General features: G+C 40.6%; 1 protein-coding gene across 13 annotated transcripts in view; it reads left to right on the forward strand.

The window, feature by feature from the left end:
- Nucleotides 1-16,345, forward strand: part of R3HDM1 (R3H domain containing 1) — a 231,167-nt gene that overhangs the window by 189,972 nt on the left and 24,850 nt on the right. For 10 of the 13 annotated variants that reach the window (XM_077447822.1, XM_077447814.1, XM_077447820.1 and 7 more), the window contains 3 exons: nt 1,611-1,712; nt 9,307-9,573; nt 11,163-11,286. In XM_077447822.1, the coding sequence (XP_077303948.1) occupies nt 1,611-1,712; nt 9,307-9,573; nt 11,163-11,286 (493 nt within the window). The remainder of the gene's footprint in view (nt 1-1,610; nt 1,713-9,306; nt 9,574-11,162; nt 11,287-16,345) is intronic. The other 3 variants (XM_077447818.1, XM_077447819.1, XM_077447825.1) reach the window with 1 other exon arrangement.

The raw sequence follows: 16,345 nt of genomic DNA on the forward strand, positions 1-16,345 counted from the left end.
TGCTATGTCTGCCCATCCCCATTCTCCTGCCCAGTCACAGAAGCCTTTGTATTATGGCAACTCATTCATTACAAAGGCATCTCTGAATGAGAAGCAGACCTGCTCTGTGTGCCGGCCTCTCCTCTGTGCTAGTGTATTCTCTGGCATAGCCATGAAACTGTCAGATATAAATAGAGCTGAGTAAAGGTGATGTCATGCAGCTTCTTGGACTTAACTCCTAGTACTTTTTACAAAGTGGCTGACTTCCTGGAATTCAGCTTTACTTTTGTAATTCATTGGTTTGCGCATTATGTTTAAATCTGTCATTGCTAAATGTACAAATGTAAGCTATGGCAATGGATTATTATCGATCTGGGTATCCAGCATTTTGTGAGTTCTACCATCATTTTGTGATTTAGAACCGCTTTGTAACTTTAACTCGAGGAACAATTGGATATCTTCAAGGCTTTTTAGCCCTGTCAAAGCTTTCATTTGAAATTTGTTCCATTCCTGTTGAAATGTTGTACAAGTCACCACTTGGCCTGATGAGCCTATTTGAAAATAGACAGAGCCAGGTGGAAAACTATTGGCAGAACAGCGGTGTTAATTTTGACATCAAATTTTGAATTGGTTTTAGTCCTATACTGTTGAGTAAAATGCAATTATTTTTTTTTGTTGTTTTAGTCGCATTTTAGTCAACTAAAATCGAATGGCTTTAGTTAAATTGTAATGTATTATTTCACTAGAGTTTCCAAACTCGTGTACTCCTGAAGTAAAAATCGAATGTTATTCTTTATGGTATGAAGGTTTGAACAAACTACAGACACCAATTCACCCGCTGTGATATACAACGTCTTTTTTATAAATGACACCAAGTTTCATAATATTGCGGTTTGACAAAAAGTGCAACTTTAAAATATAAAAATAAAAAGCCCTAAAAAAACAAAACTATAAACTCTGTTGGCTGTAATGCCATTGCACATATTACCTGAATATATTACCAACATTAACTATTAAGAATAAAAATAAAAGCCTTTTTTTTTTTCTTGCAGCAGCTTAGTAGGTGGCCACCTACTTATTCTTATGTGGTAGTGCAATGTTAAGTTTAGCGTCAAATTTCATTTAGTTTTGGTCAGTCTTTGGACTAAAATGCTGTTTTAGTTGTATGTCAATCATCTGAGGTGTTTTTTTTTTTTTTTTGTTTTTTTTTTTTTGTTGTTGACTAAAATCGTGTTAACTTAGTCAATGAAAGTAACACTGCTGAGCAGGGACTGCATCTTATCAGGCAATCCCTGTTCATCAGCACCACCGAATTCAAGCATCCGACGATGTCTTTGCTTCCTGAATGCAATGGGCGACAGATTCCACCATCCAAGCTGTTGGCAAGGATGGGATAATTAATTGATTGAAAATTGAGCCATCTATAGCCGCTAGGTTATGAGTTTACTGGGTTTTTTTTTTGTACTTTGATATGTAGCTTTTCTAATCAACATTTTTAGTCCAGGTCTGAAAGCAAAAAAAAAAATATAGATTTGCAGAACCCACACAAAAAGTGAAATGTGATTGTCTGTATTTCTATTTCTGTTCTTCCTGTCTTATTAACTGAGTCTGTTCAACTGTTACTCCTTCAGCCTATCCGGTCTCTGCCATCTTCTTTGCAGCCTGTTCAGTACCCAGCCGTCTCTTATCCACCCCCGCTCCTGCAGGTCTCACCCACTCAACAGTACACTGTGGTACTTTCTATTGCTCTTCTCTTTGTGCTTTGTTTTAACCCGTGTGCGCTGCTTGATATCTGTGTATGTGGTATGTATTCGTCTTTTTGTATCCGTTTGTTGTCCTATTAGCCGCATGTTTAAGTTTACTTTCAAATTTAAAGTTAATTAAATAAAAAATCTTTGTGAATCTACCTAATTGTAGTTAAAGGGGGAGCAAGTAAGTCACAAAGTAATTTTTTTTTTTTTTTAAATGGTGCAATTTTAATTCCTTTTACGTAGCTTTTCAGAAAGGGGTATAAGGGTAACAAAGATTTACCCAATTTAGGGTGAAAGGTCCGCTTTAAATCATTTGAATTGTTGGTTCAGATCTGACAGCAAACTGCATGTCTTCATCTTCAAAATTAAACTGAGCCTCATGAATCCCATTCATGCCACTTATTGTAATGTCGGTGGCACATGCCGACAGATGGGGAAACAGCTGGAAAAGCAAACGGTCCTTCTGGTCAGTCTTTGATGCGTTAAGCCAAAGCAAACCTTGTGCATTCTGTTGGCTGCACACACACATCACTAGCAAAAGTTAAATTTATCTCAATATTTGTAGTGTTTAGTATGGTTAGCTAATTTTATTGCAGAATAGAAAGCCATCAAGGCAAGAGGTTTAGTATGCTGCCCCTCTTTGGGGAGTTATGATGCCTCACTTCCCCCCCCCCCCCCCCCTTCTCACACTCTGCAGGTCTCCAGCACTGGTGTTCTGTTTCCCCCCTTTATTCTCCCCCCCCCCCCCCCCATCCCCTTACGCTGCAGGTCTTAGACACCAACACCAGTGTGTAGTCTGTCCCCATCTTTTGTGCACTGCAGGTTTCAGACACCAGCACTGATGCTATGTCTCTTACCCCCATCTTTGTATGCTGCATGTCTCAGACACCAACATGGAGTTTCTGCCACATTTGTGTATGAGCATAGGTCTGACAAAAGAGCCATGCATGCTCAGCGCTCTCCCCGGGACCTCCTCCGGTCTCCCTTGTCCCAGATCTGTTAGGATAGAGAATGGAAGATGGAGCCGGTAAATGTCATTTACCGGCTCCTTCCTTTTCTGAATGAGCAGTCAGTGATGACTGACTGTCCATTCATAACTGAGCATCGTAAATCGTGTTTACAATGGTTCAGTTTATGAATGGAGAGGAGCCTCTGTCTACTCTCCATTTATCTTCAATGCAGCTGAGGCTGCAGAGAAAGGCACTGGAGAATCTGTGTCCTCAATCCCTTTCCCTGTCTCGAAAGGGAGATGTCAGGAGTCTGACCCCTGATATCTCCCCAAAGCTGATTAGAAAAATAAAAATCAAGAATTTTGCTGGCTTCCATCATCCAATCATGCAAGCAAAAATACTTTTTTTTTTTTTCCCTTGCATGCGATTAAGTAAATCTTCACTTTGCAAAGAATACTCAATTTACTAAGCTCTGCCGCAACTGCATTTTCAAAGTGCACAGTCTATTTGCCTTTAGTTAATCAACCCCTATGCCTCTTACCCCCTTCTTCACACACTGCAGGTCTCAGACGCCAGCATTGGTGCTGAGTCTCTGCCCCCTTCTCCGTACGCTGCAGGTCTCACACACTGGCACTGGGGTTATGTCTCTGCCCCCGCTCTTTGCTTGACTTTTCACAAAACTAAACAAAGTTTTTATGAATGAGTTCGAATTACTGTAAACGAGTTGATTAATTTTGGCTGTGTGAGATTAAAAAAAACATGTCATTTTGAAATTACTATTAGGAAATGTTGCCGTTTTTGATTGGTTTGGTTCTCCTGTAAGGCTTCCCAGGAAGCAAAACATTTCTGCAAGTAATAAAGGCTAAAACCCAGCAGAATTAAGAGTCACAGTCTGAACCGGTGGAAGGTCTGCAGCGGTATTAATCTGAATTGCATTAAAGATTGGGTGATTGATTCATCAGTTATGATGTGGGTTCATTGGCGCAGATGAGATGCCAACCTCTCCCATTTCTAAATCTTCCTTTAGACGTTTTTAATTAAATGAAATTGTTCAGCTGCGCTGGGACTTGCTTTCATTTTGAGTGCAGAGGTTTCCTAGGGATTCTTTATTTTTTGTTTTTTTTGTTTCATCTTTCTTTTCAGTTTAGACATTTGCATCTTCTTTTTAAAATGTATTAAAAATAAATAACTTTTTGTGTTTTTTTTTTTTTTTTTTTTTTTTTTTTTTTTTAATTAAAAAGGGTAATGTAATTTGGAAAGGAATTCGCACTTTTGCTACTTTGTTTTCCCCAGTGTCAGATCTAGATAAAAGAAAATCGAGTCTTGTGGATATTAGCCTGTAAGCTGGCCATACACCACATATGGTACAACTTGATTGCAGTCTCTGTACAATCTCCTTCTGATTTGGCAGCAATTCATCTCAATATCTATTCTGTTTATATCCAATCAGCTGTGTCCCCTGCTCTGGGCAGCTTTAAAGCATAATTCTACAAATCTTTTTTTGATTTGATATCGCAGAGCATCAAAATATACTAACTTTTCAATTCCAGATAACTCAATTCTAAAGAGATAATTTTGTTTTTTTCATAGTTTTAAATGGTGGTGCAGTTTAAAGTTGACCCTGCAATAAACCTTATGCCCTTAATACTAGCCGAACCACCACCCCCACCACCTCCTATCAGATGTGAAGTTACTAGGTGTGAAAAGGTAGAAATCCAATTGCCAAACAAGTAGAAAGAATACCCCAAGAATTTATAACCCCAAGAACCAAAAATGTATAAATTGCAGCTTACTAGTCCCTAGACATTGTGGCTGCAGTAGTTTTCTTTTAAAAAGGCTACCTAAGTCTTCTAAAATTACAGAACAATGCCTGTTGCTCCAGCCAGGAATCCAGGGTCTTTGAATTTTCTTGTTCACTGAATGGAAATCTCAAAAAATGTTAGCAGTTTTCCAGCTATTTTCTGCGGGCTACAAAATACCTCCTTGCTATGTTATGGAGAAGAGAGCAGCACCCTAGGGGGGACACCACTGCTTGTCCTTGAATTGCACTATAGAGACTGTGTTCTCATCCTAGGAAAGATAGTGTGCTACTGACAGAATCGGCAGGAAAAATGGAAGAAAAATGCAGGACTGATGAGCTACCTTGTACGGAATTTTTGTTTTTGGGTTTAGAAAGGTTGTTTGTTTTTTTTTTTGTTTTTTGTAGTTCCTTTATTTTACCATAATTTTGCATTGTACAAATCAAGAAAGGGGTATTGCATTATATACAATTGCGTAAGTAGGCGGTTGGAATACTGTTCTTATTTCATAATCCAGTCCCATCCCATGGTGCCCAGAACTCTGTCACAATTTCAGCCATGGAAATTGAAGGATTAGTACCAGTTGTAGATTTTGCAGGATTATGGGTTGGATTATTTTTATCGAAACACAATTTTCTCCTGGCAGACAGTTCCTTCATAGGGATGACTTTGGGCATAATCAAACTCTCATCTGAACCCACCTGAGCAAGCTGCCAGGAAACGGTCACTGTATTGGTCCAATCGTTAGCAGCCTATGCATTCACCTTTTATACACGCAGCTGCAGGGTGGTGAATGCCCGGGCTTCAGAAAATTGGCCCGGTATAGGTGACCGCTTTCTGGTGGACTTGCTCAGGTGGGTTCAACATTTTACCTTGACACATTTCATGGTGATTGGATCAATATGACTTACCTGTGTGGATATAAATGATGATTTACCACAGGTTTAATACTTACTCATAGTGCCACTCGTATATAAAATATTCTACCTAACTCTTTGTATTGAAAAGTCGCCACATCTCCAAACCCCTAGCTTCTGGAAGTATTTGACCATCGGATAAATCTGAAACTTGCTGCCTTCCACCTAACTTACAAATCCAGCCAGGGGTGTGAGCAAGTATTATACATACCTGTAAGTGCAGAGACTAGCAAGAAGAGAAGCAGTGACTAAAATACAGGGTCCAACAAAAAGCTGAGTACATTACTGCCTTCACAGGAGATTTTTGAGTTATGTTGACTGATGACAGGGTCACGTTAACGAGGTGATTGATTTTTTTTTTTTAAGGCATCATTTTAGGCATTAAGATTCAGAGAAGTTACGTTATGGGCTGTTTTACAGGGTTGGGGTACCTTTAGCGGTGAGGCACACTTACAAGAATTTTTTTTTAATATTAGATCTCTCTAGATTATATAGATTATAAATTCTAGAAAAAAAATATTTATATTATATCTTTATATTATATAGATTATAATAAAATATATATAATATTATATTTTATAATCTAGAGAGATATAATCTAAATATATTTTTTTCTATAATTTATAATATAGAGAGATCGAAAAAACTATTTATCTCTATTATAAATTATAGAAAAAAAATAATTATATAATTTATATAATCTAGAGAGATATAATATAAATATTTAAAGGTAAAGGTACCCCAAACCTGCCCATAACATAACGCTTCTCTGAATCATATATATCTATATATCTATATATATCTCTATCATTTTTTTTTTTTTTTTTTCCATCAAAAACCCAGTACCCAGATCTATTGCTCCCACAAACCAGATATTCTAATTAGTGCCTGTATACCACGGATGGCCTCCATGCTTCTTTTTCAATTTGAATCTGTCTTCTGGAAAAAGCTTTTGTCTAACTCGTGACTTAATTACCCTTACATCATCTCTTCAAGTGTACGTTGTAATATAAGCTCAGTAATTGAAGATGAAGTGAGTTCTAAGCAACTGAATACCTTCAGCCTTTACGCCACCAATTCATTATCTCTCATCCTCTCAGACTTGATTAAAAAAAAATGTATAAAAATATTGCGGGTCACGATAGCTGTAATTATCTTAAAGAGTGTAATTATCCTCCAGGCTTCTGTAATCAACGCTCCTGGTTTGTCTTTTTTTTTTTTTTTTTTTTATATGTTGTCCGAGAATTTGCTAACACAGTCCAAAGTGATTCTGGCAGTGTTATCTATTTTCTTAATTATTTCTGAACTCGAGGGATGTATTGCGCATTGTTCCAGGATGCGCACGAATGCTGCTTTTCTAAGCTTTTTTTGTGCCCTTGGGGGAGGAAGATTAAAAAAAAATTATGTTGAATCAACACTACTTAATTAACACCTTGATGATTAAAGTAGCAAGCTGATCTGAAAAAGAATTTACTAAATGCGCTTCCCATTTTTGACTTCTACAAATTGTTTAGTGATATCATCTTAAAGATTTCGTGTGGTTTGTTTTTTGTTTTTTTTGTTTTTTTATCGTGGTGCTTTGCTTATTGGGTAAATCGGGTAATGTTCTATAAATCCCCATTTGCAGTAGCAGCAGAGCTTTGTGTCCGCACCAGCAAAGAATATAAGGGTATTTCTGTATTTCTGTCAGAAGTGACGTGTGTGTGTGTGTGTGTGTGTGTAATTACAATATCTCACAATTTGAGTACACCCTTCACATTTTTGTAAATATTTTATCTTTTCATGTGACAACAGCAAAGAAATGACACTTTGCTACAATGTATAGTGAGTGTACAGCCTGTATAACAGTGTAAATTTGCTGTCCCCTCAAAATAACTCAACACACAGCTATTAATGTCTAAACCGTTGGCAACAAAAGTGAGTACACCCTTAAGTGAAAATGTCCAAATTGGGCCCAATTGGCCATTTTCCCTCCCGGGTGTCATGTGACTTGTTAGTGTTACAAGGTCTCAGGCGTGAATGGGGATCTCTGTCTGTCTCTATCTGTCTGTCTGTTCAACATGGCACCTCATGGCAAAGAACTCTGAGGCTCTGAAAAAAAGAAATGTTGCTCTACATAAAGATGCATAGGCTAGAAGAATATTGCCAAGACCCTGAAACGGCCACCATGCAGCTCCAAGACCATACAGCGGTTTAACAGGACAGGTTCCACTCGGAACAGGCCTCGCCATGGTTGGCCAAAGAAGTTCAGTGCACGTGCTCAGCTTCATATCCAGAGGTTGTCTTTAGCAAATAGACACATGGGTGCTGCCAGCATTGCCACAGAGGTTGAAGCGGTGGGGGGGTCAGCCTGTCAGCGCACAGACCATAAGCCGCACACTGCATCAAATTGGTCTTCATGGCTTTTGTCCTAGAAGGAAGCCTCTTCTAAAGATGATGCACAAGAAAGCCCGCAAACAGTTTGCTGAAGACAAGCAGACTAAGGACATGGATTACTGGAACCATGTCCTTTGGTCTGATGTGGCCAAGAAACTTATTTGATTCAGATGGTGTCAAGTGTGTGTGTCGGCAACCAGGTGAAGAGTAAAAAGACAAGTGTCTTGCCTACAGTCAAGCATGGTGGGGGGAGTGTCATGGTCTGGGGCTGCATTAAGTGCTGCCAACACCAGGGAACTACAACTATTTGAGGGGACCATGAATGGCAACATGTACTGTGACATGCTGAAGAAGAGCATGATCTCCCCCCCCCCCCCCCCTTGGAGACTGGGCCGCAGCACAGTGTTCCAATATAACCCCAAACACACCTCCAAGACGACCACTGCCTTGTTAAAGAAGCTGAGGGGAAAACTGATGCCTGGAGACATGCTTGGCCAGTCCCTAAACCCTATTGAGCATCTGTGGGGCATCCTCGAACAAAGTGGAGGAGTGCAAGGTCTCAAACAGCCACCAGCTCCATGATGTCCTCGTGGAGGAGGACTCCAGTGGCAACCTCTGGGTTACCATTGGTTTAGACATTAATGGCTGTGTTTATTTTGAGGGGACATCAAATTTACACTGTTATACAAGCTGTACACTCACTGCTTTACATTGTAGCAAAGTGTCATTTCTTCATTGCTGTCACAAAAGATAATACAATATTTACAAAAATGTGAGGGGTGTACTTTTGTGAGATACTGTGTGTGTGTGTGTGTATGTGTGTGTGTGTATGTGTGTGTATGTTGCTTTTATCCTTAAGAGTCACAGCAAGTGGAAATCAGTTTGGTATATCTAGATTGGGTTAATAATGCAAAAAGTTGGGGTCCTTGGATTAGCAGGAGTTGCCAGCTACCTAGCATTTTCAGAAGATATGGCAGTCACTACATTTCTCATGTATCAAAAAAGGAAATTGAAGCCTCACACTTCACTGCTAAGAGTTAGATACAACTTTATTCCAATAAACGTTGGGGGGGGGGGGGGGGGGGGAACAATCCAATTAGTGGCCAATGCATTTCATGGGTCCAAAGATACCTGTCAAACTAGTTGATGTGCTTGTAATCACATTAAAGGTCCTGTTCACTTCTAGTCTATCCACATAAAAATTAGAGCTGGGCCCATAATTCTCTTATTGATAGTGCTATCGTAAAAGTATCGATGTTGCAAATAATCTGGTTCCCAAGCAGGTGGTTTCCTCAACCCAAAGGATTTCCACGGCCTCCTTGGTTTATAGCGTAATGTAATAAAATGAAAATGCAGTTCAGTATAAACTGAATTGGTTGTTTTTTGTGGTGTTTCAGGTACACTTAAAGCATTTGCAGAATTTTCTTTTCTTTTTTTTGTTTTACATGTCTTCATATATCTGTTTGCGGTTATTCCCTGCTGGTCTTTTTTTCTTTTTAATAAAATGGCTTTTTTTTATTTAATTTTTTTACAGCCAGACAACCTGAACACTCAATTTAGCCATATGAGTCTTGCCAGGCAGCCATCAGCCGAATCTTCAGATGCTCATCCAACCATGTTCCAGTCCACCGTGGTGCTTCAACCATCCCCGCAATCTGGCTACATCATGGCGCCCCCTCCTCCACCTCCACCGCCCCCACTGGGCCAATCTCACCATCCTCCCAACTACACCTCCAGCCAGCCTGTCAATCAGCCAGTGCTGCAGCCACAGGGATACATGCAGCCCCCCTCTCTCCAGCAGGTACTCCCTTCCCTGGGGATGTCTTGACTTTGAAGCCTAATTTGTCTAACGTTAAAAAAAGTGAAGCGTTGTCCACAGTAAGAACCTATATGATCACATTTTCTAGAATCTGGTTGCTTACACAAGCAAGATGAGCCAGCAGTCTGTTATAAGCTTGGTCAAATGAAAGGTAGACCGTAGACGCATATGCTTAACCATTAAACAATTTTTTTTTTTAGCTTAATGGTTTGAATTTGGCAGCTCTCCACAATGGAGAGCCCCCCCCCCCCAAAAGAGATGGGCGGGGGGTGTCACCGAAATAAAGTCCATGTATAGTTGGACCAAAAAAAAGCATCAAAGGTCTTTTAAGAGTTCAAAGTACTTTATTCCACAAGTTACAACAGGAAAGCAAAAGGCATAATTCCCATTCTTCAGGGGTTTATCAATGTATTAAAAGTGTTATATATTGGACTAAAAGCAAAGCTTCTGGATAATTGACTCTAAAATAGAAAATGAATAGTGAGTGATTATGCCGATGTTGGCGGAAGAGCAGTCAAGCTTGGGGTCACGTGGACCTTGCATTGCCCACTTTTTGTTTAGACAATACCTGTTCAGTGTTCTGGTACAATGGACCCTGGCCTTTTCCACTGCAGATTGTTTGTTTTTTCCCTTGACATTACCACTTTACCAGAGTAATAAGACCTCATTGACTTCCTGTGGTCATGTGATGTTGAGGACTGTCCCTCCTAAACAGCACAGGGTGTGCAGATAAATACAGGTGTTATATACATTACAACCAGTAGTATGTAATCTTAACTTTTTTGTTTAGTTTGACAAATATTTTTTATTTTTTTCGATTAGGCAAGGGTTATAACCCCTGTCTGGTTGTACTGCTATCTAGGGCTGACTTTGAGAGATTTCCACTCACTTTCTGCTCTGCTGACAACATTTGATGAACGCTCAAGAGTTGCTCAACACAAGAGAACTCATGTTTTTTTTAGGGGGAAGGCTAGAACCACTTTCAGATTTGTCTTGAACTCTGGTTCAGATTTTCTCACTTCTATCTTGTAAAACTGCTGTCAATGGTAGAAAAAGTAAATCTCATTAGCAAGGCCAAGGGTGTCAATAAAAACCTGACAAGTATTCCAACCCTATTCGGAACCAGTAAACCTTGCCTCGACACCATCTTCTGCAGCCTTTCTCATCCATCTTTTTTTTTTTTATTTTTTTTGAGGAACCCTTAACTTTTTTAGGTCCTGCTAAAACCAGTGAATTGGTCAGTGGAAAGGATGACACCCTTACAGATGGTTAAAAAGATTTTTGATGTCCTGCAGCTGGTTCTGCCACATGGTATTGGCCTCTGAACTTCGCTGGCACCATTTAAATGGGAAGTCCATCAGCCACAGCTCAAGGAACTCCTTGCAACCCCTCCAGAGAACCACTGGAGTTCCAGAGAACACTGATTATTCAGAAAGTATATTTCTGAATAATGTGTAGCATCTCAAACTAATTTCCGGATTTGTTCTGTATATATTATAAAGTTTCTTTTGAAATGAGCCTTAATGTCAACTTATTTCCCCCCCCCCTCTTCTGTTCTTTATCCTTTGCAGATCCAGACCTGCTACTGTACTCCAAATCAATTTTCTCACTCAAACCAACAATATCGCCCAGTAACATCTGTCCAGTTCAATTCCCAACCAAACCAAACACTGCCACAAGCTGCTCACCAAACAGGTTGGTGTCTTCTGGAGCTCTTATATATATTTTTTTTCTTCCCTTCAGCTGATGACCCAAGTGATGTAGAGGGGCGGGACCCGGGTCCGGGGCGCTGTCTGAGAGGGGTTACGTTTCTCACAGTGAACCGGTCTCTTTTCCAGCCACTTTCTTCTCTTCCTGAATTGCCAGCGTTTGGGGGGGGGGGGGGGAGAATGTGTAATGATAGTGAATTGTTTAATATGCTTTCTTTGATGCCTTTGACATGCAAATATTTAGAAGTTTTCAGTCTCAAGGTTATAAGTGTAGCAGTTATGCCTAATTAAATTTTTGGTGTCACCATCAAATGCTTGGAGCAGTAATTGTTTTTCATTGCATGGTTTAAATCGAAGATGGTGTGTTGCTTACTGTGTTAGATGGGGTTAACTACAAGTTTTCACCAGCTTTTAAGCAGGAGGCCTGGATTTATTTATTTAGGTTATTAAATGGTCTACTCTAGATCTATATATTCACTTGATCCTTCACTCTCACAGGGAGAATATTCAACTCCATACAGATCTTTCGTGATGAGAATGAATGCCTGGGCCAATTTCTGTACACAGGAGTTCTAACCTATTAAGCGCAATGTTGGTGCACACAGTAAAGTAGCCTACTGTCAAGTGAACCTGGGAAGTGACTGTTCAGAGATAACTTGCACATGTGTTAAGACTTTAAGGCTGGACTCCAGGCAGATGTTTAGACACAAACTGATGCGGCTATGTATTTTCCCCACATTCCAAAAAAGTTGAGACACTGTGTAAAGATAAAAACAATGCAATGATTTGAAAATCTCATAAAACCATATTTTATTTACAGTCCAAAAAAGAAAACCTATCAAATGTTTAAAAGGAGAAAATGTACAATTTGTAACCACTTAAGGACCAGAAGGATTTTTCCCCTTAATGATCATGCCGTTTTTTTTTTTTTTTTTTTTTTTAAGACGGCCCTGCGTTGCTTTAACTGAGAATTGCGCGGTCGTGTGATCTGTACCCAAACAAAATTTACGTGTGTGTTGTGTGTGTTTTTTGTTTTTTTTATCTTATTTTATTGAGATAGAAAAATTGAGATAGCGAAATTGTACAGTAGACGTGTCATTCTGTATCACATAAACAGAAATGTACATCCTTGCAACACTGGTGTCCTACCGTCTCATGGTTTAGATAATTTGTGAGCTTTTATTTATTAAGTATGGTATATAAGCCTGTATACCTACAGCATCTAACCTGGCTTAAGGGTAGGTGAGCACCACTATCTACTCGGAGTGGTGCCCACTCATTACAAGTAGGCTAGGGCTTTTGTTGCTGTGCTTAACGTGTTTTCTCTGAGGGGGAAGCTCTGTGCGCGCCAGTGTTCCAGTCTGATGAGACTAGAGTTTGTGATTTAGGTGATCGCCTAACACTGCTACATTTAAAGGGAAAGGAGAAAGAGCGAGAGTTGGGGATAGAGGAGTCAAGGCAGTAAGAAATGTAGAAATTGAGAGAGAGGGAGACCTTCCATTCTGGATACACAGGTGTGTCGGTTGAGTCTTCTGTAGCCCATGGAATACATTTTGAGGCGTATCGAAACAGACCACGAGGTCCAGGTCTTGGAGAAATGCTCCATTACTTGTTTCCTGCGACAACATTCATTCCAAGCTATTGATTTGGTCCACTTCAATTGCCCAATCCCCCAGGGAAGACATGCTCATCGACTTTCAATGTCTGGGCAGTTCTAGCAGCTGCCACAAAGTGATGCAAAACGTCTTTTTTGACAGATTTAAACGGTCCAGGGAGCAAAGATAGTGAAACTACCTCAGGAGAGGGTGTGATTGAGGTCACCATGAGTCTGCAGTACAAGTCGAGGATCTTTTGCCAGAACCTCCACACGGGAATTGTCTTTGATGACAAGGAACGCCAGCAGGTATCCGGGAGAGCCACGTTTATCCAGTGCAAAGTCGAGAGGCATCTGTACCAACGGGTCAACAACTTGAATCCTTTTTTTTTTTTTTTTTTTTTTTTTTTTTTTGAGAGATTTTGGAGGCCAAGGGTATTTTGAGTCATAATGAAGCACTTTTGCCAGTCTACAGGTGAAATGGAGTGACCCAAACCTTCCTTCCATCCCTGTGTGTATGGGGGGGAGGTCGGGATTATGAACCATATGTATGAGAGAGTATAGTTGAGAGACCACATGTGTAACGGGGGGGGGGGGGGGGGCGGTCTGGAGCAGCATGCTCTCCAAGTCTGTTAAGTCCGTATGTATATCAGGCAGGGATGGGAAGGTGCGAATGAAGGATATCGCCTGTTGCCTCTGCAGCCAATGCTTGAGGTATGGCAAGATGGACCGGAGGGAACGTCGTGAATCAGTGAAGAGTCTGAACACAGGACTTGGGCAAGGCGTGTCTGGTCCTCCTTACACCAAGGTCCAAAACTCGCTCCCTGTAGGGCCAGTGGAAAAGCTGCAGTCCCAAACAGTGGGGTCATGGTTCTTTCAAAAGGAGATGGGGTCTTGGAGAAATTTATTCTGGTCCAAATTGGTTTGTCGGGTGAGGCCGCTCAGGTGTATCCCTCTTTTCAGGAATTCGGTAGGCGTCCACGGTAAGGCGCGGAGATCTACCGAATTGAGATGGCTCTCTTTGTACCCATAATTTGGTGGAGGAATGATGGAACCAGTTAAGTATACATGCGAGTACTGCTGCTCTATAGTATATAGAGCATGGGTGCTCAACCTGTGGCCCTCCAGCTGTTGCAGAACTACAAGTACCATGAGGCATTGCAAGCCACTGACAGTTACAAACATGACTCCCGAAGGCAGAGGCATGATGGAACTTGTAGTTTTGCAACAGCTGGAGGGCCACAGGTTGAACACCCATGATATAGAGGCATCTAGAGCTCCAGCTCCACCACGGTGGTATTTTTGATGGTATTTGATCACCTCTGCGTTTTTTTTTTTTTGTTTTTTTTTTTTATTGTGCTATAAACAAAGGGTGACAAATTTGATGAAAATGTTTTGTTTTACTTTTGCTATAATACATATCCAAAAAAAAAAAATCTATAAAAAACACATTTATTCATCAGTTTAGCCTGATATACATATTCTTATACATATTTTTGGTTTAAAAAAATCGCAATCGGTGTATATTGATCAGTTTGAGCAAAAGTTATCGTGTCTACAAACTACTCAATAGATTTAGGGACTTTTTATTTATTTTTTTGGGGTTTTTTTTACTAGTAATGGCGTTCTGTGAATTTTTTTTTTTTTTTTTTTTGGACCACGACATTTTGGCAGACAAGTCAGACCCCAAATTACACTTTTTTTTTCGGGACCATTGACATTACTATTACATTGATCAGTGCTATAAAAATGCATTGATCAATGTAAACATTACACTGGCAGGGAAGGGGTTGGGGGCAATCAAGGGGTTAAGTGTGTTCCCTTGGTGTGTTCCCTCAGTAAGGGCGGGCTGAGCTCACTGGGACATGACAGATCACTGTTACGGATCACTGGGAGCAGAAGATCTGACATGTCTTCTGTCAGAACGGGCATCTGGTTGTTTACACTGGTAGATCCCTGTTTTACTTCTATACTAGGCGATCGCGTGTCGCCGGCAAACATTAAGCCCGTCCGCAACTGCGCCTGCACAAACCGCTGTACAGGTATGGCGATTTGAGCAGGAGAGCTGACCTGCCACCGTATAATGATGGCAGCTGTTTGCCGTGAGGTTAAGAAACGAAAAAGGTCATCATGAAATTGATGGTAGCAACATGTCTCAAAAAAGTTGGGATGGGGGCAACAAAATGCTGGCAAGGTACAACCCCAATTCCAAAAAAGATGGCACAGGGCCATTTTAACAACTGTGTGGCTTCCCACCCCGTCTTTTAACACTCAGTAAACATCTGGGAAGTGAGGAGACCAGTTTCTGGAACTTTGGGAAAGGAATGTTGTCCCATTCATACCCAAGCATATGATGCTCTAAAACCTGGATATATTTTCAGTATTGCTTGTGCCTTTACAGATGTGCAAGCTGCCCATTCCGTACCCACTAATGCAACACTTTGAACTGAGTGCTGATTAGCCAGAAAGGCCCCTCTACTCTTTTGGTCTGGAGGACATGGCTCCCATGGTTGCCAACAAGAATGCCAAATTTCAAATGCGTCTGACCAGAGAAGTTTTCCACTTTGCAACAGACCATTTTCAATGAACTGTGGCCTGGAGCTTTATCTTGCATTTGTGGAATGCATGGCAAACTGTGTCCAGACAGTGATTTTTGTAAGTATCCCTGAGCCCATGCAGTGATGTCCATCACAGAATCGTGCCTTTTTTCAATTCAGTGCCTTCTGAGGGCCGAAAGATCACGGGCGTCCAATAATGTGTTTGAGCCTTGTCATTCACACACAGATTTCTCCAGATTCTCTGAATCTTTTGATATTATGTACTGTAGATTAAGAAGATATATTTAAAGTATCTGCAATTTTATGTTGAAGGACATTCTGAAATTGAGGGACACTTTTTATACACCGCTTTTCACAAATTGGTGAATCTCCTCCAAGCTTTAATTTGGAGACAATCTGACTCTCTAAGATGCTCTTTTATTTTACTGCCCAGTCTTGGGCTGCTTCAGGGACAAGCCCTGTAAATGTTAATGTGACCCTGGGCCCAGACTATGGATGTTAAACAACGTTCTTTAAAGTGGTTGTAAACCCTCCTAAACATGTTTTGCTTTGTAGATAATACTTTTCTCAGGCAGCTGATTGCTGCCTGAGAAAGTGCACTTGTGTCATTTTCGGATAAACCGCCGTTTTGATGTCCATGGCGTCAGCCGCGCTTGCGCAGTATTGACGTGCGAATGCGGCGTATATTGTATTGCCGCCTTTGATCTTCCTGCTTCTCTGCCTTTGTTAATACGAGGCATTCTTCTCATTGCGGCAGAGGAGAAGTCTCGCGTTGTACAGATATCCCTGCTCTTCCTGACACTCCCCCTTGTGACTGAAGACGTCACGCAGGGGAATTAATCAGAGCAGAGCAGAGAGAGAGAGACACACACAGACAGACCAGAAGTATACAG

Source organism: Lithobates pipiens, unplaced genomic scaffold (assembly GCF_037356315.1).
Source record: "Lithobates pipiens isolate NorthernLeopardFrog02 unplaced genomic scaffold, aLitPip1_a1.2 Scaffold_22, whole genome shotgun sequence".
NCBI classification, from domain to species: Eukaryota; Metazoa; Chordata; class Amphibia; order Anura; family Ranidae; genus Lithobates; species Lithobates pipiens.